At 40.7% G+C, this 27,266-nt stretch overlaps 1 protein-coding gene and 1 non-coding gene across 2 annotated transcripts in view; one reads left to right on the top strand and one right to left on the bottom strand.

Annotated features, from left to right (window-relative positions):
• The window catches only part of LOC136884148 (uncharacterized), a 239,606-nt gene that overhangs the window by 95,014 nt on the left and 117,326 nt on the right, over positions 1 to 27,266 (top strand). Inside the window, exons 5-6 of the mRNA XM_068229811.1 lie at positions 5,420 to 5,598; positions 20,544 to 20,667. Coding sequence (XP_068085912.1) covers positions 5,420 to 5,598; positions 20,544 to 20,667 — 303 coding nt within the window. The remainder of the gene's footprint in view (positions 1 to 5,419; positions 5,599 to 20,543; positions 20,668 to 27,266) is intronic.
• On the bottom strand, positions 405 to 514 carry LOC136884601 (U6 spliceosomal RNA). Its single transcript, XR_010861388.1, has one exon. It is a non-coding gene; the product is annotated as a U6 spliceosomal RNA (small nuclear RNA).

Here is a 27,266-nt window from a genome sequence, read left to right on the forward strand (position 1 = left end):
CCTTCCTAAGTTTCTCTTGCCGATTCTATGATCCCACAATGTTAGTCTGTGTGTCCACCTCCTGTGCTCCATTCCTGCTAAGTGGCCTCCCGATTTCCACTTCAATTTGTCCGCTATGTTGAGTGCATCTCTTATACCGGTCCTTCTGTGTATCTCCTCGCTCCTCATTCTGTCTTTCAGCGTGATGTTGAGGATTTTCCTCACCATCCTGCGCTGGCCTATTTGCAGAGTTTTTCTTTGCTTCGAAGTTAATGATCACGTTGGGCATCCATAAAGCATTACTGGTAGTACACACTTCTCCATGACTGCGGCCTTCTTACTTAGCTTTAGGGATTTGTCCCCTAAAATGAATTTCAGGGACCAGAATTTTTTTTTCCACGCTTGACCAAATCTTCTTTTAATTTAAAAATGTGGAACGCTTCACGATTTTTTGCGTGGCATCCTTGCGCAGGGGCCATGCTAATCTTCTCTGTATCGTTCCAATTTTAGTATATGTACCGCCGAAGCGAGAGACATCCTGCTTTAATTACTGTCTTGCAGTGTCTGCTTTTAGTTTTGATGGAGAGACTATTCTTATTATAGGTTGGTCTATCCTTGGTAAGTTGGTAAGCTTGATCTTACTCTTGACTCGTTTGTTTGTTTGTTTGTTTGTTTGTTTGTTTGTTTGTTTGTTTGTTTGTTTGTTTGTCTATACGTGTGGTATTCGAAGTGCTAGGAGTATGTAGGGTCATCTGGAGGAGTACGCAAATTTACCGTACCTTCTGTTTTCGGCGATCAGTTCAGAAAAGAGCTGAGCATGATTATTTTCAATTAAATCTTGTTTTGATTTAGTGTACATGTCTACACAGAGTTCCCCATAGACTAAGTATGTAAACATGTTTACTTATAATGCATTAAACCAAAATTTTTGTATCGAAATTCACTCATTCACTTCCCTTTTTTCAGCAGCAGTGAATACAATACAACAGTAATTCTTGCATTAATAATAATACTCGTATTTGTATCGTTGCTAGGCAATGAAAACATCGCAGTTTCCGAAGTTTTACCCTTCCAACAGCTTGGAGTGAATTTGTAGCCTTAAAAAATATCGCGAGGAATAAACCACCATAAAACAATTAACCATGAAGTATGACCAGTAAACAATAACCAAAATACCAATCTACAGTGTTCGTTCATTGCACATGTTAATTTTTGTCCACCTGGAAGAAGTATTTCTGTCCAAATTATGACGACAAAAGGCAGTTTTTTACACTACTTTGGTCTTCACAGACATGTGCCCTTAGTATGACAACCAAATATGTTAAATTGTCGGAAAACATTGAGATGAAGCCTCTAGATTTCCCTACTAGCTTTGAATCTGTCTTTACGCCTCTGACGGACATTAAAAATTTTCACAATCAGAAGAACTATGAGACAATATATGATTAGTACCATTACGCGATGAACACCTTGGGTTGACTTTGCTTGCAATTAGCACTACTACATATGCCTGGTTGTGCTCCCTTTCAGAGCAATAATCACTACTACCTGAGGAACTGGAACCGCAAAGGCCTCCACCTGGGTCTCTGATTTGTAGGCCTAACGACAGGGGAGGATTACTATGGGAGTAGTACCATTATATGAAGAACACCATGGTCCATAGGTCTGTGTTGCCTGTGGGCGATGCCATGATATGTGCTACTCGGTGGGTCTTCATTGCCTACGATTAGTACCACTATCCGAGCAACACCATGAGAATACGTGGCCTGTGATTAGTGCCACTATATAAGGAGCACCACGGGTCTACGTTGCTTGAGAGTAGTACCCTTACGTGAGGAAACATGGGTCTGTGCGTTCTGTGAGTAGTACCCTTACGTGAGGAACCATGGGTCTGTGCGTTCTGTAAGTAGTACCCTTACGTGAGGAACCATGGGTCTGTGCGTTCTGTGAGTAGTACCCTTACGTGAGGAACCATGGGTCTGTGTTGTCTGTGAGTAGTACCCTTACGTGAGGAACCATGGGTCTGTGCGTTCTGTGAGTAGTACCCTTACGTGAGGAACCATGGGTCTGTGTTGTCTGTGAGTAGTACCCTTACGTGAGGAACCATGGGTCTGTGCGTTCTGTGAGTAGTGCCCTTACGTGAGGAACCATGGGTCTGTGTTGTCTGTGAGTAGTACCCTTACGTGAGGAACCATGAGTCTGTGCGTTCTGTGAGTAGTAATACCAGAATGCTAGTTTTTTTTACGTCGCACCAACACAGACAGGTCTTACGGCGACGATGGGACAGGAAAGGGCTACGAGTGGGAAGGAAGCGGCCGTGGCCTTAATTAAGGTACAGCCCCAGCATTTGCCTGGTGTGAAAATGGGAAACCACGGAAACCATTTTCAGGGCTGCCGACAGTGGGGTTCGAACCTACTATCTGTGAGTAGTACCCTTACGTGAGGAAACTTGGGTCTGTGCGTTCTGTGAGTTGTACCCTTACGTGAGGCACCATGGGTCTGTGTTGTCTGTGAGTAGTACCCTTACGTGAGGAACCATGGGTCTGTGCGTTCTGTGAGTAGTGCCCTTACGTGAGGAACCATGGGTCTGTGCGTTCTGTGAGTAGTACCCTTACGTGAGAAACCATGGGTCTGTGCGTTCTGTGAGTAGTACCCTTACGTGAGGAACCATGGGTCTGTGCGTTCTGTGAGTAGTACCATTACGTGAGGAACCATGGGCCTGTGTTGTCTGTGAGTAGTACCCTTACGTGAGGAACCATGGGTCTGTGCGTTCTGTGAGTAGTACCCTTACGTGAGGAACCATGGGTCTGTGCGTTCTGTGAGTAGTACCCTTACGTGAGGGACCATGGGTCTGTGTTGTCTGTGAGTAGTACCCTTACGTGAGGAACCATGAGTCTGTGCGTTCTGTGAGTAGTACCCTTACGTGAGGAACCATGGGTCTGTGCGTTCTGTGAGTAGTACCCTTACGTGAGGAACCATGGGTCTGTGTTGTCTGTGAGTAGTACCCTTACGTGAGGAACCATGGGTCTGTGTTGTCTGTGAGTAGTACCCTTACGTGAGGAACCATGGGTCTGTGCGTTCTGTGAGTAGTAATACCAGAATGCTAGTTGTTTTTTACGTCGCACCAACACAGATAGGTCTTACGGCGACGATGGGACAGGAAAGGGCTAGGAGTGGGAAGGAAGCGGCCGTGGCCTTAATTAAGGTACAGCCCCAGCATTTGCGTGGTGTGAAAATGGGAAACCACGGAAAACCATTTTCAGGGCTGCCGACAGTGGGGTTCGAACCTACTATCTGTGAGTAGTACCCTTACGTGAGGAAACATGGGTCTGTGCGTTCTGTGAGTAGTACCCTTACGTGAAGAACCATGGGTCTGTGTTGTCTGTGAGTAGTACCCTTACGTGAGGAAACATGGGTCTGTGCGTTCTGTGAGTAGTAATACCAGAATGCTAGTTGTTTTTAACGTCGCACGAACACAGATAGGTCTTACGGCGACGATGGGACAGGAAAGGGCTAGGAGTGGGAAGGAAGCGGCCGTGGCCTTAATTAAGGTACAGCCCCAGCATTTGCCTGGTGTGAAAATGGGAAACCACGGAAAACCATTTCTGGGCTGCCGACAGTGGGGTTCGAAACTACTATCTGTGAGTAGTACCCTTACGTGAGGAACCATGGGTCTGTGCGTTCTGTGAGTAGTACCCTTACGTGAGGAAACATGGGTCTGTGCGTTCTGTGAGTAGTACCCTTACGTGAAGAACCATGGGTCTGTGTTGTCTGTGAGTAGTACCCTTACGTGAGGAACCATGGGTCTGTGCGTTCTGTGAGTAGTACCCTTACGTGAAGAACCATGGGTCTGTGCGTTCTGTGAGTAGTACCCTTACGTGAGGAAACATGGGTCTGTGCGTTCTGTGAGTAGTACCCTTACGTGAAGAACCATGGGTCTGTGTTGTCTGTGAGTAGTACCCTTACGTGAGGAAACATGGGTCTGTGCGTTCTGTGAGTAGTACCCTTACGTGAGGAACCATGGGTCTGTGCGTTCTGTGAGTAGTACCCTTACGTGAGGAACCATGGGTCTGTGCGTTCTGTGAGTAGTACCCTTACGTGAAGAACCATGGGTCTGTGTTGTCTGTGAGTAGTACCCTTACGTGAAGAACCATGGGTCTGTGCGTTCTGTGAGTAGTACCCTTACGTGAGGAACCATGGGTCTGTGCGTTCTGTGAATAGTACCCTTACGTGAGGAACCATGGGTCTGTGCGTTCTGTGAGTAGTACCCTTAAGTGAGGAACCAAGGGTCTGTGTTGTCTGTGAGTAGTACCCTTAGGCGAGGAATCATGGGTCGGTATTGCCTATGAGTAGTGCCGTTATGTGTGACACACACTATCTATGATTAGTACCACAATGCGAGAAACACCATTATTCTCCGATGTGATTAGGTGGTGGTGGTGGTGATTATTGTTTAAAGATGAAGTACAACTAGGTAATCATCCTCTATACAACACTAATCAGAGAGAAAAAATGGAAGGGATCCGACACTTGGAAAAATGAAGGTGTCGAACAAGGGGCCCGGCTCCATGAGTAAATGGTTAGCGTGCCGGCCTTTGGTCACAGAGGTCGCCGGTTCGATTCCCGGCACGGTCGGGAATTTCAACCATCATTGGTTAATTTCGCCGGCACGGGGGCTGGGTGTATGTGTCGTCTTCATCATCGTTTCATCCTCATCATGACGCGCAGGTCGCCTACGGGGTCAAATCAAAAGACCTGCGCCTGGCGAGCCGAAGATGTCCTCCGACACTCCCGGCACTAAAAGCCATACGCCATTTCATTTTATCGGCCAAAGAAATACAAGAGCCACGAAGGGCGTGAAAATGAGAGACTCCCTTGGCCTCGAGAGCTCTAATACCGTCGAGGTCGGAAAAGAACAAGAGTTGACCAAGGAAGATCGGACAGAGTAGGTGAAAGTGAGGAGCCTGGCACAAGTAAGTGGAAGCTATGCCAGGACTCAGCTAAGGGCCCCTTGGTCGCTATCCCACGCTCCAAAGTTCAGAACCCCTGGGGACCCGTTTAGTCGCCTCTTACGACAGGCAGGGGATACCGTGGGTGTTACTCTACCGCCCCCACCCACAGGGGGTCCTGTGCGATTAGTACTACTGTACATCATGGTACAGCTTTAGCAGAGATTAATACTTTTATGAGGAGCCGGTTACCTGGTATTGTGAATCGGATCCACAGATTGTTTTGGAATTATAGTCACTTTGTCAGTCAGTGGACACATTTTCAAGTTTTAATTATTGTTTAGTTTCGTTGCACCTCCTGTCGTTAGGGGCCGATGACCTAGCTGTTAGGCCCCTTTAAACAATAAACATCATCATATCTCTCTGAATTTTAGGACGTCACATTCTTCAGCAGTTACCTTCCTCGTGAGTAATTTCCCTCCTTGTTACAGGGAAGAGCACAGGGAACAGTGTTCAGCCTCCGCTCCAGACGGCAGCAGGACGCTTATCTCAGTGTCGAGCTTGGAGGTGCCGATAGCATCAAAGTGGTGCACGCTGGGCCTAATGGAACACAGACCGTGGAGATACCAGCTCCTCTGGCAGATGGGAACTGGCATCAGATTGCTCTGGGGTAAGTGAAATACTCTTGAATATCTGTATTCAAATTTCATCACCCCTTCAGTGCACTATCCAGTGCCTTAGAAACTCGGGTAGGTTTTCGGTGGTGGTCAGTTGGAAATGTATCGCCTTCTCTCATTTCTAACTAGCAATACATAGGAATATACAGAATGTAAAAGTAAGGTACGGACAAATGTTAAGGGCACGTTCCTCACACATAGAAGAAGAAAATACGTTGTATGGACATGGATATAGAAACGTTTTATTTCAAATCTAATGATGTTTCTACGTCGGTGGCAAATGGTACACAAAAATACATTACTATCAAGCATTGCATTTTAAATTAACAATAGAAGAAGACATATTCCTAAAATACAGTACACTAGAACCCTGTTTAGGTATTAGGTTATTAGACTAGTTTAGATATGAAAATATGTTTTATATACTTGTTTCTTGCAAGGATTAGATATGTAATATTATTTATTTCTCAACGTAAATATATTATTAGAATAGTTTAGATATTATGATATTAGACTGACTGAAACAAAAAAGTGTAAACATTTGCCACTGTAATTGAGATTAGAAATCCTGTAGTGCGCAGTAAATAAATAAATAAATAAATAAATAAATAAATAAATAAATAAATAAATAAATAAATAAATAAATAAATAAATAAATAATATTCATGACGAATAATACAGTAATAATAATAATAATAATAATAATAATAATAATAATAATAATAATAATAATAATAATAATAATAATAATAATAATAATACAGTACTAATAATAATTCCTGCTTATTCAAGAAAAAATGCATCATGGAACGAACTAGAGGGTAAGAAACTGTTTTGTTTTATGCTACACGTGCATTCTGGCATAAGTCATAATATAAAAATAGGGTTTGTCTAGTAGTTCTCAGCACGTATAGCAAGAGAATTACTAATATCGACGGCTAGGAACGAGAGGGTAAAAACAAAATATTAAAATGCAATTTTGCTACAGTATTTCGGTTAAGCGGGGTTCAACAATTCATACTAACAATTTTTCTATTAAACACACAGCTCATTCTTAATAAATTTAAATTATTTACAAGCGTCTTAACCAGAGTCCCTTTTGCACCGCTTTTCAGAGTTCCTGAAGGGCCTTCACAGCTACCGTAGCGGTCCCAGGGCCCTCGAAGTTCCCACTGTATTTCACCCCTAGAGGCAGTCTCCTACTTCGGCTGTCCAATCTCCATAGACCAGGGGATGGAATTAAATTATTCACAAATTACTAACAACAACTTGTACAGGTCGAATGCCCTCTAACATTTCTTTGTTGCTGTTTATTCTTTTCTTAAATATCTGTACAGAATTTGGAAATGGATCAATCATTCCCCTTGGCAAACGGTTCCACTACTTCACGCCCTTCCCAATGAATGAAAATTTACCCCAGTCGCTTCTGCTAAAATCGCTTCTAATTTTACACTTGTGGTCAGCCCTCCCGATGTAATTATTTTCCAACCGAAGTCTCTCACGGATTCCCCCCACCCCCCCATGCTTCATCTCCTGTATAGACTCTATCTAATCCTATAAGTCTAGTTTTCTCCCATCTCTTACTTAAAGTTCCTTAAATTTCTTTGTTAGATCTCATTTTCTACAACTCTACATAGTACGAGTATATTAATCATGGGAAACACACAGGAACAGAACGTAGCCGTGCGGTTAGGGGCGCGCAGCTGTGACCCAAACCACACATCACTTGCTCGTGACGAAGGAGAATTTCATTTAGGCCCTAATCAATCGAAAAAACTTCAAGTGGTTTCCAAGTACAAATAGTCACTGTTGTAACAGTCCTAGTCGACGTCGGACAAGTTTCTTTTCTGAGGATGCAGACGAAAGTCTTCGTGAAATGAAAAAAAAAAATCGACAGCTAATTTCCCCGAAAGATTATTATGACATAACGGACAGCAGCGCGTTTGAACTTACTTAGTACAACGTATCTCCTTTTCTTCCCTATACTCTTCATTCGTTGCCTAAGTTCCTTTCTGGATTCTCCTGTCCATCCTGTATGTTTTCTTTAAAGTTTCTGTGTAAATTTATGTTCACATACTAAGTTTATGCATTTTGTTCTATTTGGAGCAATTTGTTCGGTAACACAAACTTCTTATACATCTTCCTTTATTTCCACCAAACTGAGCTTGATAGCTGCAGTCGCTTAAGTGCGGCCAGTATCCAGTATTCGGGAGATAGTAGGTTCGAATCCCACTGTCGGCAGCCCTGAAAATGGTTTTCCGTGGTTTCCCATTTTCACACCAGGCAAATGCTGGGGCTGTACCTTAATTAAGGCCACGGCCGCTTCCTTTCCACTCCCAGCCCTTCCCTGTCCCATCGTCGCCATAAGACCTATCTGTGTCGGTGCGACGTAAAGCAACTAGCAAAAAAAAAAAAAAAAAAAAAAATCCATCAACGAATTGTTCCGGTTTTTCATGGATAATGCTAGGTTTACAAGTTTTTTTTTTTTTTTTGTGAGCCTGTTCTTATCCATTCTGTATAGGTGTCCAATGGAATTTTAATCTCGTTTTTCTAATTATCTGCGATTTTTTGTCACTTCATCACTTTCGTGTGTATTTAAAAATATAAATTCCATTTTCGTATCTTGGTCTGAGGATTTCTCTGAGAATTTTCCTCTCTTGTTTGTTGATGTTTTTTTATTTGTGACCTGCACCAGTTATCAAGTTTTCGGATGCATAAAGTGCCTCTGCTTGCTGCCTGTACCTTGTCGTATTTTTGCTTGTTTTCAATTTAGATTTTTTTTGTATATCTTCCAGAATAATAATAATAATAATAATAATAATAATAATAATAATAATAATAATAATAATAATAACACCGGGCGAGTTAGCCGTGCGTGTAGAGGCGCGCGGCTGTGAGCTTGCATCCGGGAGACCGTGGGTTCGAGCCCCACTGTCGGCAGCCCTGAAGATGGTTTTCCGTGGTTTTCCATTTAAATACCAGGCAAATGCTGCGGCTGTACCTTAATTAAGGCCATGGCCGCTTCCTTCCAATTCCTAGGCCTTTCCTATCCCATCGTCGCCATAAGACCTATCTGTGTCGGTGCTACGTAAAGCAACTAGCAATAATAATAATAATAATAATAATAATAATAATAATAATAATAATAATAATAATAATAATTTCCTCCTTTGACGGTTGTGGAATATCGGTTAAACAGTCGTTGTCTTCTTCTTTTTCTACGGCTTTTCCCACACCTGTGGGGTCACGGGTGCGAACTACAGTTAAACAATTGTTGTAGACAGAGAAAATCCACTAAGGATGGCTGGCTGGTACTAGAGAAACAACAAAGGTTCAGAAGGACAATAAGAAAATAAAGGGCATATAATTACTTTATATTGGAATTTTTAAAATGTTGCAATATTCACTATTTTAGGGCAGCTACGCCCCTCCCCCCATGGATTCTATTTTTTTGAAATTAATTTTTAAGTTATAGCCTACAGATGACTGTACAATTTGGCGTGAATGTCTCGATATCTCAGTCGACAAACCTTGTAGATCTTTAGTAGGGAGTCGAAACCTTTCAACAATATTCACATAGAATTTTGTGGTTCCACGTGCACCAAACAAAATACCATCAAATTACCAGTTATTAATTGTGTTCCAAGTCACGAAAGCAAAGCTCAGAATGCATTTTCTTTCCTTTGGACTGCTATTCATATCGAATCTGAGTTTTGAATCGAAAATGACGCCTTTGTAGGATTTCCTATCGATGACTTTTTGTAGTAGTAGTAGTAGTAGTAGTAGTAGTAGTAGTAGTAGTAGTAGTAGTAGTAGTAGTAGTAGTAGTAGTAGTAGTAGTAGTAGTAGTAGTAGTAGTAGTAGTAGTAGTAGTAGTAGTAGTAGTAGTAGTAGTAGTAGTAGTAGTAGTAGTAGTAGTAGTAGTAGTAGTAGTAGTAGTAGTAGTAGTAGTAGTAGTAGTAGTAGTAGTAGTAGTAGTAGTAGTAGTAGTAGTAGTAGTAGTAGTAGTAGTAGTAGTAGTAGTAGTAGTAGTAGTAGTAGTAGTAGTAGTAGTAGTAGTAGTAGTAGTAGTAGTAGTAGTAGTAGTAGTAGTAGTAGTAGTAGTAGTAGTAGTAGTAGTAGTAGTAGTAGTAGTAGTAGTAGTAGTAGTAGTAGTAGTAGTAGTAGTAGTAGTAGTAGTAGTAGTAGTAGTAGTAGTAGTAGTAGTAGTAGTAGTAGTAGTAGTAGTAGTAGTAGTAGTAGTAGTAGTAGTAGTAGTAGTAGTAGAGCGAGTACATGCGAGTTCCTGGGCGAAAAATATGCCCTTTCACTCATTTGTGTCCGAGAATTACCGATGAATCGGTAAAAATTTCCATTGTACTGCTCTGGCGGGACAGAAAACAATCTGTCCTAGCTAATATTTGTAATTGAAATGAGGTGTGTAAAATTCCGAAGCTAGACGAATGAGAGAGGGAGGGAAGCCTACCCCCTTAAGAAACGGGCCTTTTCAGGGTTTTAATTTTGATGTTTGTTAGTGGATTATGTGTTTTAATTTCGAAGAGGCCGAAAGAATGGATAGGTACCAGTTAAAACAAGTCGAAAGCTAGCCAAGGGCCGCGGTGTTTGAAACGAGACCTCGGCTTCTTGGTCCTCACGACCGGTTTGAAGTGTATGATACCTGGGTCGGTAGACTGATAGAGGAGGATTCTGGATATTCAATGTCCACTCATTTAATGGAACTTTCTGTTGATGTACAGGTTACTTCTTCTTGTTATAAAGAAGTCAGGTATCATTCTTATTAGTTGTTTCTCAAGAGGTCCCCAGGTTTTCAATCTCGTACCACTCACGGCAACGGGCATCTAGACTTCTTTCCGGATAATGACTTGGTAAACTCAAAATATTGTAGAGAACAGTACATCCAACTTGGTTAAGTGATAAGCAAATAAAAATTATCTTTGACCTCACCGTTCGCAGTATCCCCGGTCGAATTGATCTGCCTTGTTAATTAGCCAGGCTCCGACCCAAATAATCACCTAACGAGGACTCCCAGAGCAGAGCTCTTGTTTCAATTTACGTTCCAGGAATCATGCTGTCGCTGATTGCGATATTTCACCTGGTATGAAAGCAAATTTCCTGTGCAAATGCGATGATGTGCCGGTTGCATTAATTGGACCATGATGTGGTTACGTGGGGATCTCGTTACTGATACCACCAGATGAATTATTACGCCCCAGTGAATTCACTATTGTATGTGTCGCCAGAATTCTCTTCTACTAACTATAAATTGTAATATAATAGTAATCGCAAAATTTCTCCAATATTGTTATTGGTGTAGAAACTCTGTCACGCTCGTTATAGTAAGCACGAAGGAATGAATGTAAGATAGGCTCTAAAGACAAGTTTGTTAAACAGTTTAATAATATGTCAGAATTTATCAGACTAAGAAAATGGATGTTTTAAGGCCAAAAAAAAAAGAATATTTACTGGATACCAATTTTACTGATAAATTATGAACTTGTGTTGAAATGGTATTACCACTAGAAACAGCATAGCCGACTGTCCTTATAAGTGATACTATTCAGTGTTATGGTGTAATTGTGAATTTAATATGTACTGACCCACAATGTGATCCACTAGCTCGTGATGGTCTTGATTTAAATAAGATTAAATTTTTAAAAAAGCAGTGAGAATGTGAAACACATGTTTTTCTGCCTAACAAACAGAGAAACAGAATGGCTGACGCATGATAAGTCTGTTCGTAGTAGTAATAATAATAATAATAATAATAATAATAATAATAATAATAATAATAATAATAATAATAATAATAATAATAATAATAATAATAATGGTCCGCCTCTATGGTGTAAAGGTTAGTGTGATTAGGTGCAACCCCGGCGGCCCGGGTTCGATTCCCGGCTCTGCTACAAAATTTGAACTGATTGGTGCACAAACTGACTGGTAGTTGGAAGACTCAAACCTCAATAGGACGGTTCCAATCGACTGACTATTTTCCATTCATCAGTTTAGAAAGTGAACATGTAATACTTTTTTTCGAATTTTAGTGAAAATGCTTTATATTTGATGTTAGCTGCAGCTATCTGTCCCTTCGGTCATTTGATCCGTGTACGCGTGATGAAAGTCTATCTCTAAATGAAATTTGCTACGGTCTACAGTTGCACCCCCCTTAACACCTCACATTATTTGGATTTTCCAAAAACAAAAAATACGTGTTCCTTTATTTTTAAAGGAGATCCCAAATACCAATTTTTAGGTCTGTAATATCTTCAGTTTCTGAGATAAAAGTATCCTAATTAAAGGCATTCAACCCTTTTTTCGTCCTTTTTCACCCCTCCTATTGGGATTTTCCGAAAACAAAAAAGCACGTATTTCTTTAATTTTAAAGAAAATTCTAAATACCAATTTTTACATCTGTAAACTTTTAAAGTTTTGAGATATAGATACACTCATTTTAAAAATTCACCTCCCTTTTCACCCCCTTAGCGACGAAATATCCGCAAATCCTCCCTTAGCGAGCACTTACCTTTACAGTGTAATATTAATGTGCCCTCAAAATTTAATTTCTTTTTGTCCAGTAGTTTTGGCTCGGCGATGATGAATCAGTCAGTCAGTCAGTCAGTCAGTCAGTCAGTCAGTCAGTCAGTCAGGACATGTTCTTATATATATTATAGATTAACAAAGCGAAATCACTCTATCAGGCCAAATTCAGGCACTACAGGATTGTAGTCAACCCTGAATGCCAATATGCAGCTGAGACAAGAGCCAGCAAGGGACTCTCAGACGTGGAAACGAAAGAAAGTTCTTTAGAATCATTCTTGAACCCAGAAAACCAACAGAAAACTTTACTTTCTGCGTATACCATAGATTTGAAAATATTAGAATCACAATGAAGGAAAGGAGATTGACGTTCTGTGGACATATTATAAGTGTGGAACCAGAAAGGCTCGCCAACAGGATTCTGACTTTCTAGGAGAACAGAAAAACGCTAGTCGCATGGGTGAAAGAAGTCCATCGAGATCTAGGAAAGTATGCTATCTGGACAGAAGATGTGTGAAACAGAGAAGTCTTCAGAAGAAAGGTTACGAAAGTGAAGGATCTATCCGACGAGAAAAAAACACAGTATTCTCGGCAGAAGAACGAACACGAGGAAGCCAACGGATGAAGAAGTGCTGGCGAAAGAGAACTTGAGAAAATTATGGAAGCTGTCTAATGGCAACCCACAGGTAGTTGAAACAAAAATATTATTATTATTATTATTATTATTATTATTATTATTATTATTATTATTATTATTATTATTATTATTATTATTATTATTATTATTATTATTATTATTATTATTATTAGTATTACATAAGCTGTCTTCTACAGTCGAAATTGCTAGGTATCAAAAAAGTCATTCTAAATGGACTATTAATGTATCTTATGAATGAAAGTTAATCTTTCCAGGTTTTATATGCCATTCAAATGGAATCAAAACAGGTATTGCAGTATTTCCTTACAAACCATATTGCCTGTAGTATGTAGGTTGTAGTTTGACGTCTATGGATCTGCGTATTCTTGAGAAAGCTAGGTGCAACTGCCCAAAACACAGGAATGGGGGGATTTTCCCATCTTTAAACTATTATCCTGTTGACATTCATTGTCATAGAGATGGTATACCTACTCAGATTCACTAGTTCTAAATCTATTCTTGTTATTCCTTAGCGAGAATGACGTCAACCTCGTCACAGGAGTTTACACAGGAGTTTATGAGGTGAAATGAATGACGTGACATAAGATAGTAGGAAGAGAGAGGGTGATGCCCAATGCCGGAAACACAGCCATTTTTATTATGGTCAGTGGATGATTTAAAACTTTTAATTTGTCATTTCATTTCGTACCATCAGGGGCCGATGACTTAGATGTTAGGCCCCTTAAAACAACAAGCATCATCATCATCATCATCATCATCAACAACCATTTGTCGCGCGTTTCTGAAACAATTGGATGAGTGAGATTAAAAAGGAAAAATATCCTTACTTTGGTCAAAATTAACTGAGTAAGCTATTTCAGTTCTGAAGTGAACACACGTCCAATGATGGAGAGCGGGTCGATATTCCTACATTGCTAAAGCATGTGGAAGCTGAGTTGAAGAAACAAGTCAGACCTGTGTTGTATCAGGAAGTAACCAACTTTAAGGTGTAGTGGTTTTCATTCTTTAAAAAATAACAGCGAAAAGTTTGGAAACAACACAAAACAAAATGCAAAATGTTTGTTTTCCATGAAGAGCAAAGGGATTATGTAACTGGCCATGCGTTTATTGATGGTTTATCCTCTGATTGCGATAACTCACCAGGTATGAAAGCACATTTCCTGTACAAATGACATTATGTGCTGTTTGCATTAATTTTACCATGATGTAGTTACAGTATGTGGAATCTTAGGGGTGGCCAGGTTATCCCTCGTACTGTTAGATCATATGAAGGGAAGGGTCCCACATAGAAGAGCTCGAAGATTAGCTAAAAGCACTCATTATGTTCCTGCAGGCTAACAAGACTCAAACAGAACTCATTGTGGTCAACGTCTACTGAGGAACAGGGCAGTTATAAATGTTTCGAGCCTTTTGTATTATTCACTTTTGGTGTTTAACTGTTTTTTAAGACTTTAAACTAAATTTTAACATTATTCCATTGGGTTCCTCAACATTACACAGGGTGGCCCAATGAAAATAGTACATTTATAATTGGCAATCCTGCGAAAGCCGAAGGACCTGCAAGGCGAGTCATGGAACGTTGACCGGTGCCAGTGCGTGTTGATGAGTAGAGGTGTTCGAGCGCTTGAAGAGTCTTGTGACCATGGAAAGTGAAATCTGAAATTCAAACTTATCGCACGGCGGCTCCACGCTATTGTTAAGTTGAAAGACGCAATCCAAGAGGAGGTTGACTTCAGAATGTCATGAGGGGCTGTCGCGAACGTCTGGAAATGAGCATCGCTGCTCAAAGAAGCCATATGCCTGATGTGGTTCTCAAGAAATGAGCGTTCGTTTCGTGTTTCATGAATGAACTTTTGTTCCAGAAATAAACTTTGGCTTCGTGTTTCAATAATGCCAATATGTGTTGCACTGAGAGTCTCAAATCACGTATCTGTAAATATTATTATTATTATTATTATTATTATTATTATTATTATTATTATTATTATTATTATTATTATTATTATTATTATTATTATTACAAACTTCCCCCATGCGGAGGCTGCCACAAGGACAAAGTATGTCGACTGCACGGTATTTTGTTTTCTAAGTTACTGTTGACTTTGCTACTGTGCCAGGTAGAAAAATCACAAGGCTCAGGAATAAATTTGCAATATTGTTGTTCAAATGCTATATAGATGATTGCGGAGTAGTATCAACGTTTTCTTTTGTACTGTTTCCCGTGGACCACCAGTAATTTTATCGAGAACTAAACTGATAATAAACATCATATTAGATGAAAATAAAATTGAATATCCACAGCCTGTTTCCGGTCATTTGACCGGGTCAGGAATGGAATGAATGAAGCCCCCATCCAGCGCCGAGGATAGGAATTGTGCCGCCTGCCGAAGCCTGTCGCACTCCTCTGGGGCAATGATTAATGAATGACAAATGAAATGAAATGATATTGGAGAATGTTGCTGGAATGAATGATGGCAGGCAAAACCAGAGTACCCGTAGAAAAACCTGTTCCGCCTCCGCTTTGTCCAGCACAAATCTCACATGGAGTGACCGGGATTTGAACCACGGAATCCAGTGGTGAGAGGCCGACGCACTGCCGCCTGAGCCACGGAGGCTCCATCATATTAGATAGTAGTCCGATTTCCCTCGATATCCACCTGCAATTTGACAGAATTTTCAAATTGAATGGACAATTTTTTACACTTCACACTCCCAGCATATTCCAACTGACTGATGTTCTCGAGGAAATTCACTGAAACTCTTACATCTATTAAGGAGCAAAAATGAAACCAGCCGTAAAAGAATAATTGAAATATATATATATATATATATATATATATATGCAGAAGTGGATTGAGAAGTTAAAACATGGCAGTATAACTAGACAAGACATTCATTCTTACAACACATCAAATTGAAATTTTTACCACCTAGCGAGTTGGCCGTGTGGATAGGGGCGCGCAACTGTGAACTTGCATTCGGGAGATAGTGGGTTCGATCCCCACTGTCGACAGACCTGAAGAAGTTTTTTTTTTTTTCGTTATTTACCATTTTTACACCGGGCAAATGCTGGGGCTGTAACTTAATTAAGGTCACGCCCGCTTCTTTCTCACTCCTAGCCCTTTCCTATCCCATCATCGCCATATCTGTGTCGGTGCGACGTAAAGCAACTTGGAACATAACATTTCTGCCATTCACGAATTAAAGATAATGTTAGGCTTTGGTTCATTTTAATGTATAATATTTATTTATTTTAGATGGAAGCTGAGGAATTCACTTCTGTGCTGTATAACAGCATCAGTAACCATAGTCATTGCTGTGGCAATCCGCAGTCTGTTAGAAATGTGAAGGACAGTGTAGTTTACTGGGCAACTAACTCCTATACTGACCATTCAACAGTCTGGGAACCAACTAGAGATGCTGCCGGGGCCGCAGCACCGGAGAGGTGGGGGAAGATGGGAAGTAGCAGGGGCAACGCCACAGAGGTCGTCTAAGTCAGCGCGCAGCTTCCGTAAATAATTACGAGGGCAAGTCAATAAGTATCTGTAGTTTTGCTCTAATTGTCTTTATGTTAGCTCTATGGCGTTGTGTGCTCACCAGCCTCTACTGCAGATGGCACCACTGTCTACGTATGTGGTAGGTTTCAGCATTAGCAGATCAGTACAGCCACTGCCTTCGTGAACTACAGGCCGTACTGTAGCAAGCGTGGGAAAGCACGTGAGTTAGTTGAGTTACATGTGAATTCTTCGCTATTTTATTGAAATTTTTAACGTTGCCTGCATGTTTAGTCCGATATATATCAGACTGAGTCGTCGTTGACTGCATTATTAAGTGAAAAGTCCTCAATTAGTAAAGAAGACTTAGTGTTAGCGTGTATTCATGTAGGCTATAGGTTGAGAATATCGCTCTGGAGTATTTTAATGTTGTAGTTTATTTGTGTAATGTTATATCCATAGTGTAAAATAAATTGAGTTAGTGCATTCAGCGTTTTATTATCAACCACGATGCGTATATAATTGAATTAAGGTTATCAGTGAGAGAAATCACCATGCCAAGAGTTGTTGTGTGCCTGACCTATCTGTGTAGGTGCGACGTAAAGCAACTTGTAATGAAAAGAATGCTCCAAAACTCAGGTTGGCGTCGGGAAGGGCATCCAGGCGTAGAAACATGCCATGAATTCATGTCATCCCATCCCGAGCCCGCAGGCACATTTTACCAGTCGGTGGTGATACGCTGTGATATCGATGTGGATCTTAAACCTGAGGGCCAACATGGTTCAAATGCTAATCATTTCTTCAGAAGATCCTAATGCACACGTCCTGTGAATATGAACTTCCTATCTCTAGTATATCAAGGTGTTCTAGTTTTTATGTACATGAGGCAGGTCCGAACCTCCGCAGAGGTGTTCCTGAGCCGTAGTTTACGTGCGGTGGGGTGGCCAGTTCCTTTCCGCTCCTCCATTCCCTTACCCCCACCAACAGCGCGTGGCAACCCATCCAAATCTTGACCACGCCCAATGTTGCTTAACAGTGTAAGAAGGAGAAGAAATAATTTATTAACAAAATGAAGCTGCTTGCTTCTACACAAACTGCCATAAAACGCTGCATACCAGTTTCATTATGACGAATTACAATATTGTGGAACCGAAGAAAGATTGGCATTATTAAATTTATAAATTCACATTCGTCGTACTGGAGTAAATGAGATGCTGAACAATGACAAAACTGTCAGCAATAATGCCTTCCACCATTAAAGAGCACGGATATCTTTTATGTATGCCTAGTGACGTAGTGACATCAAAGTATCAGCGCCAAATCGATACATAGTTCCTCGGGCACCAAACAAAAGGCCATGGACAACGAAATTCCGAAGCGTGTGCAATATTTCTCCTTCACGAAAAGAATGCAGCCTTCATAATAGTATTTTCATCTGCCTTTTCTGTTTTTACCGCCGAACTGTTTGCTGTTCGACAAGCCCTCATTTCCATCAGGTCACAAGAGAATGATAAAGTTTACGATTTTCAGGGATGCACAAAATGTTCTGCAAGCCTTATGCTCGCCTCTTTCTTCCCCTAATTGGTACTTACATAGAGTTAAGTATCTCATATATATCCTTACTCGTTCGGGTGTTTACGTAACTCTGGTTTGGGTTCCCAGTCACTCTGGTATCATGGGAATGAGACTGCTGATCAGACAGCTAAACGAGCATCACAACAATCGCCCCTCTCTCTCTAGCGACCCCTCCTTCTGATCTCATTCATGAAGTGCGGGCTACGTCGTATCAACAATGGCAGTCCGATTGGAATGAATCGTCACGAGAAAAGGGACGTTTATATCATCAGTTACAACCTGTTATTCCTCCTAAAGCGTGGTTTTAGGTGCATTCAAGTTCTAAGGCCTCCGATTTTTTTTCTAACTAACTACTCACCCGAAAACGATGAAGCTGGCGTTACTTCTCGACGTAATCGCCCTGCAGACGTACACATTTTTCACAACGTCGACGCCATGATTCCATGGCAGCGGCGAAGGCTTCTTTAGGAGTCTTTTGACCACTGGAAATCGCTGAGGCAATAGCAGCACGGCTGGTGAATGTGCGGCCACGGAGAGTGTCTTTCATTGTTGGAAAAAGCCAAAAGTCACTAGGAGCCAGGTCAGGTGAGTGAGTAGGGAGCATGAGGAATCACTTCAAAGTTGTTTTCACGAAGAAACGTTTGCGTAACGTCCGTCAGCATTCGTGGCACCCACCTGGATGACACTTTTCGCATTTTCAGGTCGTCATGCAGGATTGTGTGCACAGAACCCACGGAAATGCCAACATTGGAGGCGATCTGTTCAACAGTCATTCGGTGAACCCCCAAAACAATTCTCTCCACTTTCTCGATCATGTCGTCAGACCGGCTTGTGCGAGCCCGAGGTTGTTTCGGCTTGTTGTCACACGATGTTCTGCCTTCATTAAACTGTCGCACCCACGAACGCACCTTCGACACATCCATAACACCATCACCACATGTCTCCTTCAACTGTCGATGAATTTCAATTGGTGTCACACCACGCAAATTCAAAAAACGAATGATTGCACGCTGTTCAAGTAAGGAAAACGTCGCCATTTTAAGTATCTAAAACAGTTCTCATTCTCGCGGCTGGCGCTAAAATTCCATCTGTCGTATAGTGCTGCCATCTCTGTGACGTTTTGACAACGAACGCGGGCTCATTTTAAAACAATGCACATGTTTCTATTTCTTTCCAGTCTGGAGAAAAAAATCGGAGGCCTTAGAACTTGAATGCATATCGTATTATGACACGTACTCTCGGCGCCATATCACATCTATCATACGTCTACGTTCTAATCATGCTCTTACTCCCCAATATAAAAATCGTTTTCATCTTTCTCCCCCAACTTCCTGTGTTTGTGGCTTGCCTGATGCTGATAGTAGTCGCCTCTTTTTTCACTGTCCTGTTCCCCGACATCGTTTTCTATCCTCTTTGGTTCAAATGAACATCCTCTTTCCTACAAGTATTTCGTGTTTATTATCCTCCCTCACTCCTACTCTTGTTAACAGCTCAAACCAATTTCTTGATGATGCACGTATTTTATAAACCTCTGACAACTTTTTTGTGTCATCTTTTCCATTGTAAAATGTTTATCATACTCTTTGGTGTGATATACTGTAGATCTCCTTCCTCCCCTTACTCTGTGAGGTCATCATGTCTCGTGTGATTCATGTGGCGTGTTTTTCTGACAACCACACTATTTCTGTTAATTGATATATATGTGTAAGTGTTAACTCGGATGTCAACATTTCTCCCGCTGTCCCAAACACGAGTTAATTCGGATTTAAAGCAATGCGCTCTTGTTCACTTCCGAGTTCAGTCCAACGCTGTTGATATGGTTTGTTCAGACGACGGACGATTCATAAATCGCCTTTTTGACGATAATTATGTGCCTTGTGTTTTTCTTTCACAGCTGTCTTCTGAGATGGGTGCACAGGAGTGTAAAGAAAGCATAACGAAAGATTATATTTTAGAAATTTGCGGCAGTGATGATGAGTCTGATTTTTAATGGATATAGTGGAGATAAGTTTCAGTGAAACAAGCTGTCGACATTTATGACGCCAATTTCTTTCAAGTTTTGGGAAAAGTGTTAGGAGAAAACTATTGCTAATATTGTCGTTCCATGACTTTTCAGTAGCTATGTAAATACAAAGTATTTATGGCCTATTACAACCACTGTCGAAACGTCCAGATAAATCTGGTATGGGGCATGTATAAGGCTGAAAGAAACTTGGGAGTGAAAAGGTTAATAACCTGTGTTTGTGACTGGACGATAACACATGAGTCCAACCACACTTTTCCAGAAGAAGAAGAAGAAGAAGAAGAAGAAGAAGAAGAAGAAGAAGACCGCTTGGTCGAGAACGTTTGTTTTGTACCTGATTACAGGGTCTATAATGACGGCTCTATTAGTATTTTTTGTAAAAGCTACAATGTCCATGAACCTGTTAGCTCCTGGTTCTACAAAAGGGTAGATAGGTATATAAATGGTAAACAGTGTCGTGGCAACCTTCAATAAATGCTTCGGTTTTCAGTTTGGGAAGGTAAATCCAAAATATGCCTTCATGTAACACCGTAAACAATACAAAACCAAACATATGACGTCTCGAATCTGTTATAAAATATTCTATACCGGGTAAAAGTATTTTGATATCGGCGACCACAACGTTTACCTTGTTGTTATTTTTCTTTCTAGGTTTCATGACGACAGCTCCGTGAGGAGCTACATGGACTGTGCATGGGTCAGCACTGACATACTGAAACGGAACGCTCTGGATACACCTGAAGATGCTGATATCGTCATAGGCTACCTCTTTGTGGTAAGTCTCTCCTGAATAAGCCTCCTCATTTCACTGTGTAGCTAAGAACATTCTCTCTTTGTGCTCAACGTTGTTGGATCGAATTATGTCATATATTATGCAGTACCTCTTCATTATAGACTCTTATGACTTTCAACATTCAGTCTGCAGGCCATTGTGCCGTCCGGGTAACGGTTTATCTGCAGTCCTTGTGGTCCCGGGTATGTTTTCTGGTAGTTCTAGAATGGCAGGAGGGCTGGTATGTGGTTAAAATGGTGCACGAAGCTCATCTCGACTAGGGGTGTGCCTGAAAAGAAAGCTGCACTAGCTTGGGACGAGGATTCAGAGTCCAGTTCAATCAGACGTCATTTGTAGGCGAAGTTAAGCAATATTGAGTGTGGTAACCAGTTGGGTGGTTACCATAGGCGCTATTGACGAGATGAGAAGCAGAAAGAAACAGTCACTCTACTCAGTAAAATCCTACTTGATCATTGTCCCCTGGTCTACCTAATAAAGGCTCCAGTGGTTATGTGAATGATGTTGATCCCCGAAAAACCAATTATTATTATTAGGCTGGGCAATGGATCAAAAGCACGGAACATCGATTGTTTTGCTTTGGTAGATGACCTAGTCGTAATGGCAGATGACTTCAAGATCTTAAAAACAACCATGTTCTAACGTAGTCCTTGTCCATAACTGCGAATTGATTCGAAATGAAATAATTAATACTGTTACCAGTCACAATTTTTATTTAGCTGTATTCCACAACTGTTTGTATCAAATAGACCATCAGTTGAATGTCACCATTTCAGCACCTGGGCCCTGTTTCATAAAACATCTTTTACTAATATTATTAGTAAGAAACTAATAATATTAACTAAGTTTCATAAAATTATTAGTTAATAATATTAGTTATTAGTTTATGAGTCAAAATTATTAGTAGATGTTCCTAATAATATTAGTAAATTGTTTCATAGACAACATGACTAATAAAAGTTACTCATATTATTAGGATTATTTCCATGAGTGTATTTTGACTCATAATTCATATTATTAGTGAAACCAAAGTGAGCGGTATTTTAATATTTTGGCATAAAATCATGAAGATCACTGAAATGGTCGACTCTGATTCAAATAGTGATAAGGAACGAGTGTAGGTATTCACCGTTCAATAAATGTTACGTCAAAAACAGCCTGTACTGACATGTAACAAACATTTATGAATAGAATACCGGTACAATGGGAGATTTAGGTTACATTACATAACTTTTGAGTATTTCCTTGGTAGGAATGGTAGGTAATAGAACGTTTCACTGCAAGGAATGAAGCATAACCTTAAAATAGCAGCTTCGCATTGCACTCCACCGGTTGATAGTGATACACAGTATCATTGTGTTTCTCTAGTTCAGTTCTGCTCGGACACTCCAAGTATATTTTAAAATCTTGGCTTATATCACCAGTAAACCAAGTTGATGCTGGTGATGATTATTGTTTTAAGAGGAAGTAGGCTACAATTAGGCAACTATCATCTATAATAACACTAATCGGATAGAAAAATGGAAAGGATCCGACATTTTGAAAATGAAGGTATCGGCTAAAGAAAGAGAAGGGCCATGAAGGGCGTGATAATGAAAGAGTCTCTCGACTTAATACTGTCAGGGTCGGAAAAGAACAGGAGTTGAACAAGGGAGGTCAGAAGGGTAGATGAAAATGAGCGTGGCAGAAGTAAGTTGAAGCAATGGCAGGACTCGTCTCAGTGCCCCATGTTCACTAACACACGCTCCCAAGACCTGTGGAAGGGCTTTAGTGATACCTATCACTAATAATGTGAAATAGCTCATAAATCAACGTTTCCCTAACGCAATAGGCTATAGGCTCTGAAATGCGTTTTGGAATACAACCAATACAAATTGTGACTGATAACAGTTTTCTTTCTTCTTCTTCTTTTCCTGCCGCTTTCCCACACCTGTGGGGTCGCGGGTGCGAACTGCGTCACACATGTGGATTTTGCCCTGTTTTACGGCCGAATGCCCTTCCTGACGCCAACCCTCTATGGAGGGATGTAAGCACTATTGCGTGTTTCTGTGGTGGTTGGTAGTGTAGTATGTTGTCTGAATATGATGAGGAGAGTGTTGGGACGGACATATACACCCAGTCCCCGAGCCAGAAGAATTAATCAGAAGCGATTAAAATCCCCGACCCGGCCGGGAATCGAACCCGGGACCCTCTGAACCGAAGGCCAGTACGCTGACCATTCAGCCAACGAGTCGGACTGTGACTGATAACAGTATTAATGTTATTTCATAACGACTTCAACAACACCCGCCTCCAGGCTAAAACATTACAACAGGTAGCTAAAAACGTAGATCTCCAGGCATCTTTAGGGGGAACAAAGCAGACATATCTGACCTTCGTAATGCCACTGCATTGCTCGATACGTAAAATGAAAAGAAAATCAAACATTGCTTTTATTTTTAGTATCTTGGAGAGATAATTTCCTTTCATTTATTGGGAAAAGAAGCTTTCAAATGTCGGTCTAATGTATGGAAACAGCACTGCAAATCCACTTACCAGTCCAGCAAATGAAAGATCTTCCGGAAAGAGAAAACCAACGAGCTGCTGCAGAGTGAAGAACTACATTCCCCATCAAGATGAAGGAGTGCTGGAAATCCAGAAAGGCTGACGAATGTTAAGCGTGGCCCTTAAGAGAGCGAAATGATATCTTAAAAAGTAGTCAGAATAAGAATCATTCTGAAAATATGTAATCGAAGTCCAGTAATATTTAAACTATTCACTCACGAATCCGAGCATCTCGCGGGTCAGTTCGATAAATCAAGCAAGTACCTATGGCACTTTACCTTATGTTTCTTAAGAGAAGTCACAATCCTAATGTTGGCAGGGAGGGGAGTATTGATTGATTGATTGATTGAACTTATAAAAATAAAGTGTTTATCAAGGAAAAGCTGGTAGATTTCAAGGGACAGACAAACAAGCACTGATCTTCATGACCAAATATTGTCAACTTACAGTTTAAGGAAAGGGTCAAAGTTGTAGGAAATTGCTTACTCTTCTTTTTCCTGGCCTTTTCCCAATTAGCTGGGGTCAACATTTTCCATGGATTTAGCCCAGTTTATGGCTGGATGCCTATGCTGATGCCCATCCTACATGGAGGGATGAATTCACTATTGCATATTTCTGTGGTAGTTTGTAGTGTAATGTGTTGTAGGTAAATGAATATGTGTATTAAGACTTACACAAGCATGCAGTCCCCAAGCTAGGTGATTAACCAATGTTAAAATCCATGACCTGGCCAGGAAATTAACCCAGCACTCTCTGAACTGAAGACCATTTACAGTGACCATTCTGTGTTGCTAAGTTTGGGCTGGGAAGAATTGAGAGATAGAAAGAGAGCTACTCGACTAAGTGGTATGTTCCGAGCTGTCAGCGGAGAGATGGCGTGGAATGACATTAGAAGATGAATAAGTTTGAGTGGCGTTTATAAAAGTAGGAAAGATCACAATATGAAGATAAAGTTGGAATTCAAGAGGACAAACTGGGGCAAATATTCATTTATAGGAAGGGGAGTTAGGGATTGGAATAACTTACCAAGGAAGATGTTCAATAAATTTCCAATTTCTTTGAAATCATTTAAGAAAAGGCTAGGAAAACAACAGATAGGAAATCTGCCACCTGGGCGACTGCCCTAAATGCAGAGATTATTAGATGATTGTTTTAGGAGGAAGTCAACTAGGCAACCATCCTCTATATAACACTAATCAGACAGAAAAATGGAAGGGATCCGACACTTCGAAAAATGAAGATATCGACCAAAGGAAGACAAGGGCCACGAAGGGCGTGAAAATGAAAGACTCCCTAGCCCTCGAAAACCTAATAGCGTTGGGGTCGGAAAAGAACAAGAGTTGACCAAGGGAGATCGGATAGGATAGATGAAAGTGAGGAGCCTGGCACAAGTAAGTGGAAGCAATGCCAGGATTCAGCTGAGGACCCCGTGGTCGCCAACCCACGCTCCAAAGTTCAGAGTCCCTGGGGACCCCTAAATGCAGATCAGAATTGATTGATTGATTGATTGATTGGTTGATTGATTGATTGATTGATTGATTGATTGATTGATTGATTGATTGATTGATTGATTGATTGATTGATTGATTGATTGATTGATTGATTGATTGATTGATTGATTGATTGATTGATTGATTGATTGATTGATTGATTGATTGATTGATTGATTGATTGATTGATTGAGATTCCATGACATGGCAGCAGAGATTGCGTAAGATCGACTGTAGATTGCAGTACGATGCAAAACGGTATAATGAGAGAGCAACCGGACTGTGTACTGTGGTGATTAACAAATCATGGGGAACGTAAATTATGAAGAAAAGTAATTTGGTTTATCAGGATTAAATGTTCTGTGACGAAGAGGTAATGAGTGCAGCTTACGTAGGTTTAGCAGTTGAATGGTTCACTATTCCCCGCTGTTATAAGACGTACATGATACGGATTAAAAATAAATCTCGGAATTACTTGTACTTTCATGTTATTTCATACGACTTGCTTTAATTTATTTGTGGAATTGTATTTGTATTTGCTCATATGCGCGTTGATGTATTCCCATGTTCACTGGCTAAAATAACGGAGGAATTAATCAATTAAATATAGAATTTTACTTTCCATGCATAATTGGTGCCTCATTTTTACTTCGAAACTGAAGCCTGTAATTTCATTTATTAACCAAACTAAAGTTGGTTATCCATTTTTGCGTGAAATTACCCATAAAAATCCAAATATTCGCTAATCGATTTATTTCTGCTTGAGCATTTTTTTTTTTTTTTCTGAGTCGGTTTCTACAGGACCTTTACCGGCAGTCATAGTTCTGAAATTACGATCGAAAAATGAATTTATAACAGCAGAGACATAGGTTTCTCAACCGATGAATAAGCTCGTTGGTGCAGTCAACAAATCTTTGTATTTCTGTTTCTAAGATCGGGGTTCAATCTCGATTGAGGACTGTGTCATTTCAGTGTGCTTAAGAGTGAAGGCTTCCGGTAGATTCAAGAAGTTATGTGGTACAGAATTCCAATGCCTTGACATCGGTTCTATACCAAATTCTTCATTTCTCACTTTCCTCACACTCTAGTTTGGTCATGCTTCTCCAGATTCCAACCCTATTTGGACGGACGTTCTTCTGTGGTGGTTGGTATAGCGGTGTGTTTTGTTGATATTATGAAGAAGTGTGTTTCGAGAGAAGCACAAGCATGACAACCCCCGAGCAAGGAAAGTTAAACAAATGCGAATAAATCTCCGACACGACTCTGAATTAACCCCCTGTAGAATAACACCCACGGTAACCCTTGCTTGTCGTAAGAGGCGACTAGAAGATGTTCTTAGCTTGGGAGTGTAGGTTGATGACCACAGGGACCTTAGATAAATGCTGGTATTTCTTCCACGCTCCTCATGTTATCTATTCTGTCCGACCTCACTTGGTCAGCTCTGGTTCTTTTTTCGACCCCGACGGTATTAGATTGCGGGGCCTAGGGAGTCTTTCATTTTCACGCCCTTCGTGGCCCTTGTCCTCCTTTGGCCGATACCTTAAATTGCTGAAGTGTCGACCCCTTCACTTTTTCCTTCTGATTAGTGTTATATAGAGGATGTTTTACTTCCTCTTAAAACAACAATCCCCACCACCACGACCCAGAACTGACCCCGGGGCCCTCTAAAAGGAAGACTGCGAAACTAACCATACATTTTGTTTAATATCTAAAGCCATTTCTTTTCAGCTTCGACTCAATTTATAAATGGTATGCTCTTCAGTGTGCAGAAACTAACTTTGAGTACTAAACTAGCTGAAAAAAGATACCAGTATTTTACTTGAAAAAATAAATACGGTAATTAAATTAGAATTACGTGTTTCGTTCTTAAAAGAACATCATCAAATCACGCTATGTTTTATTTTTCAGCTAGTTTATAAATGTATTACTGAAAGTTTATTTCAGCAGTTTGAAGAAAATAAAAGTTTCTTTAAAAAAAACCTAAATATTCAGCTAAGGAGCTGAAGTAAGTGTGGTATTAAATACGGTAGCGGGAACCAGATGTTGCAGGAGCGTAAAAACGGCAGTTCTGTATACCATCTCGGACAATGTCGGCTTGCAAAAAGTTCTACGGTGTCACAGAGCCGACAAAATAATTGAGTAGGTTTTGGAACGCCCTAGCCGCAAATATCAAAAACGACAAATTCATATTCTTCACCATCATCAGCATCATGAATTCCTACCAGCGAGATGGGTAGGATGTTTTAGAACGATGTACCTCCATTTGTTATGGTCTTGGTATGTTTCTTCTCTCTCTAGAGCATCCCGTGTTCCTTCTCTCTACTCTTATATGGTCTAACCGAATTTTTCTTGAACGTCCAGGGACGATCGTCTCAAAATACTTCCTTGGTGTTCGAATCGCCTGCAACCGCTTGACGTGTTCTAGCCATCTTGCAATACCCAGCCATTCTTCCATAGTCAGGCTGTTCTGCAGGTCTCTTCGTATCTGATCATTCCTAATTCTGTCCTTCCTTGTTTTCTGTACAGCAGATCTAAGGGACAGGGTGAACT

Source organism: Anabrus simplex, chromosome 12 (genome assembly GCF_040414725.1).
Source record: "Anabrus simplex isolate iqAnaSimp1 chromosome 12, ASM4041472v1, whole genome shotgun sequence".
NCBI lineage: Eukaryota > Metazoa > Arthropoda > Insecta > Orthoptera > Tettigoniidae > Anabrus > Anabrus simplex.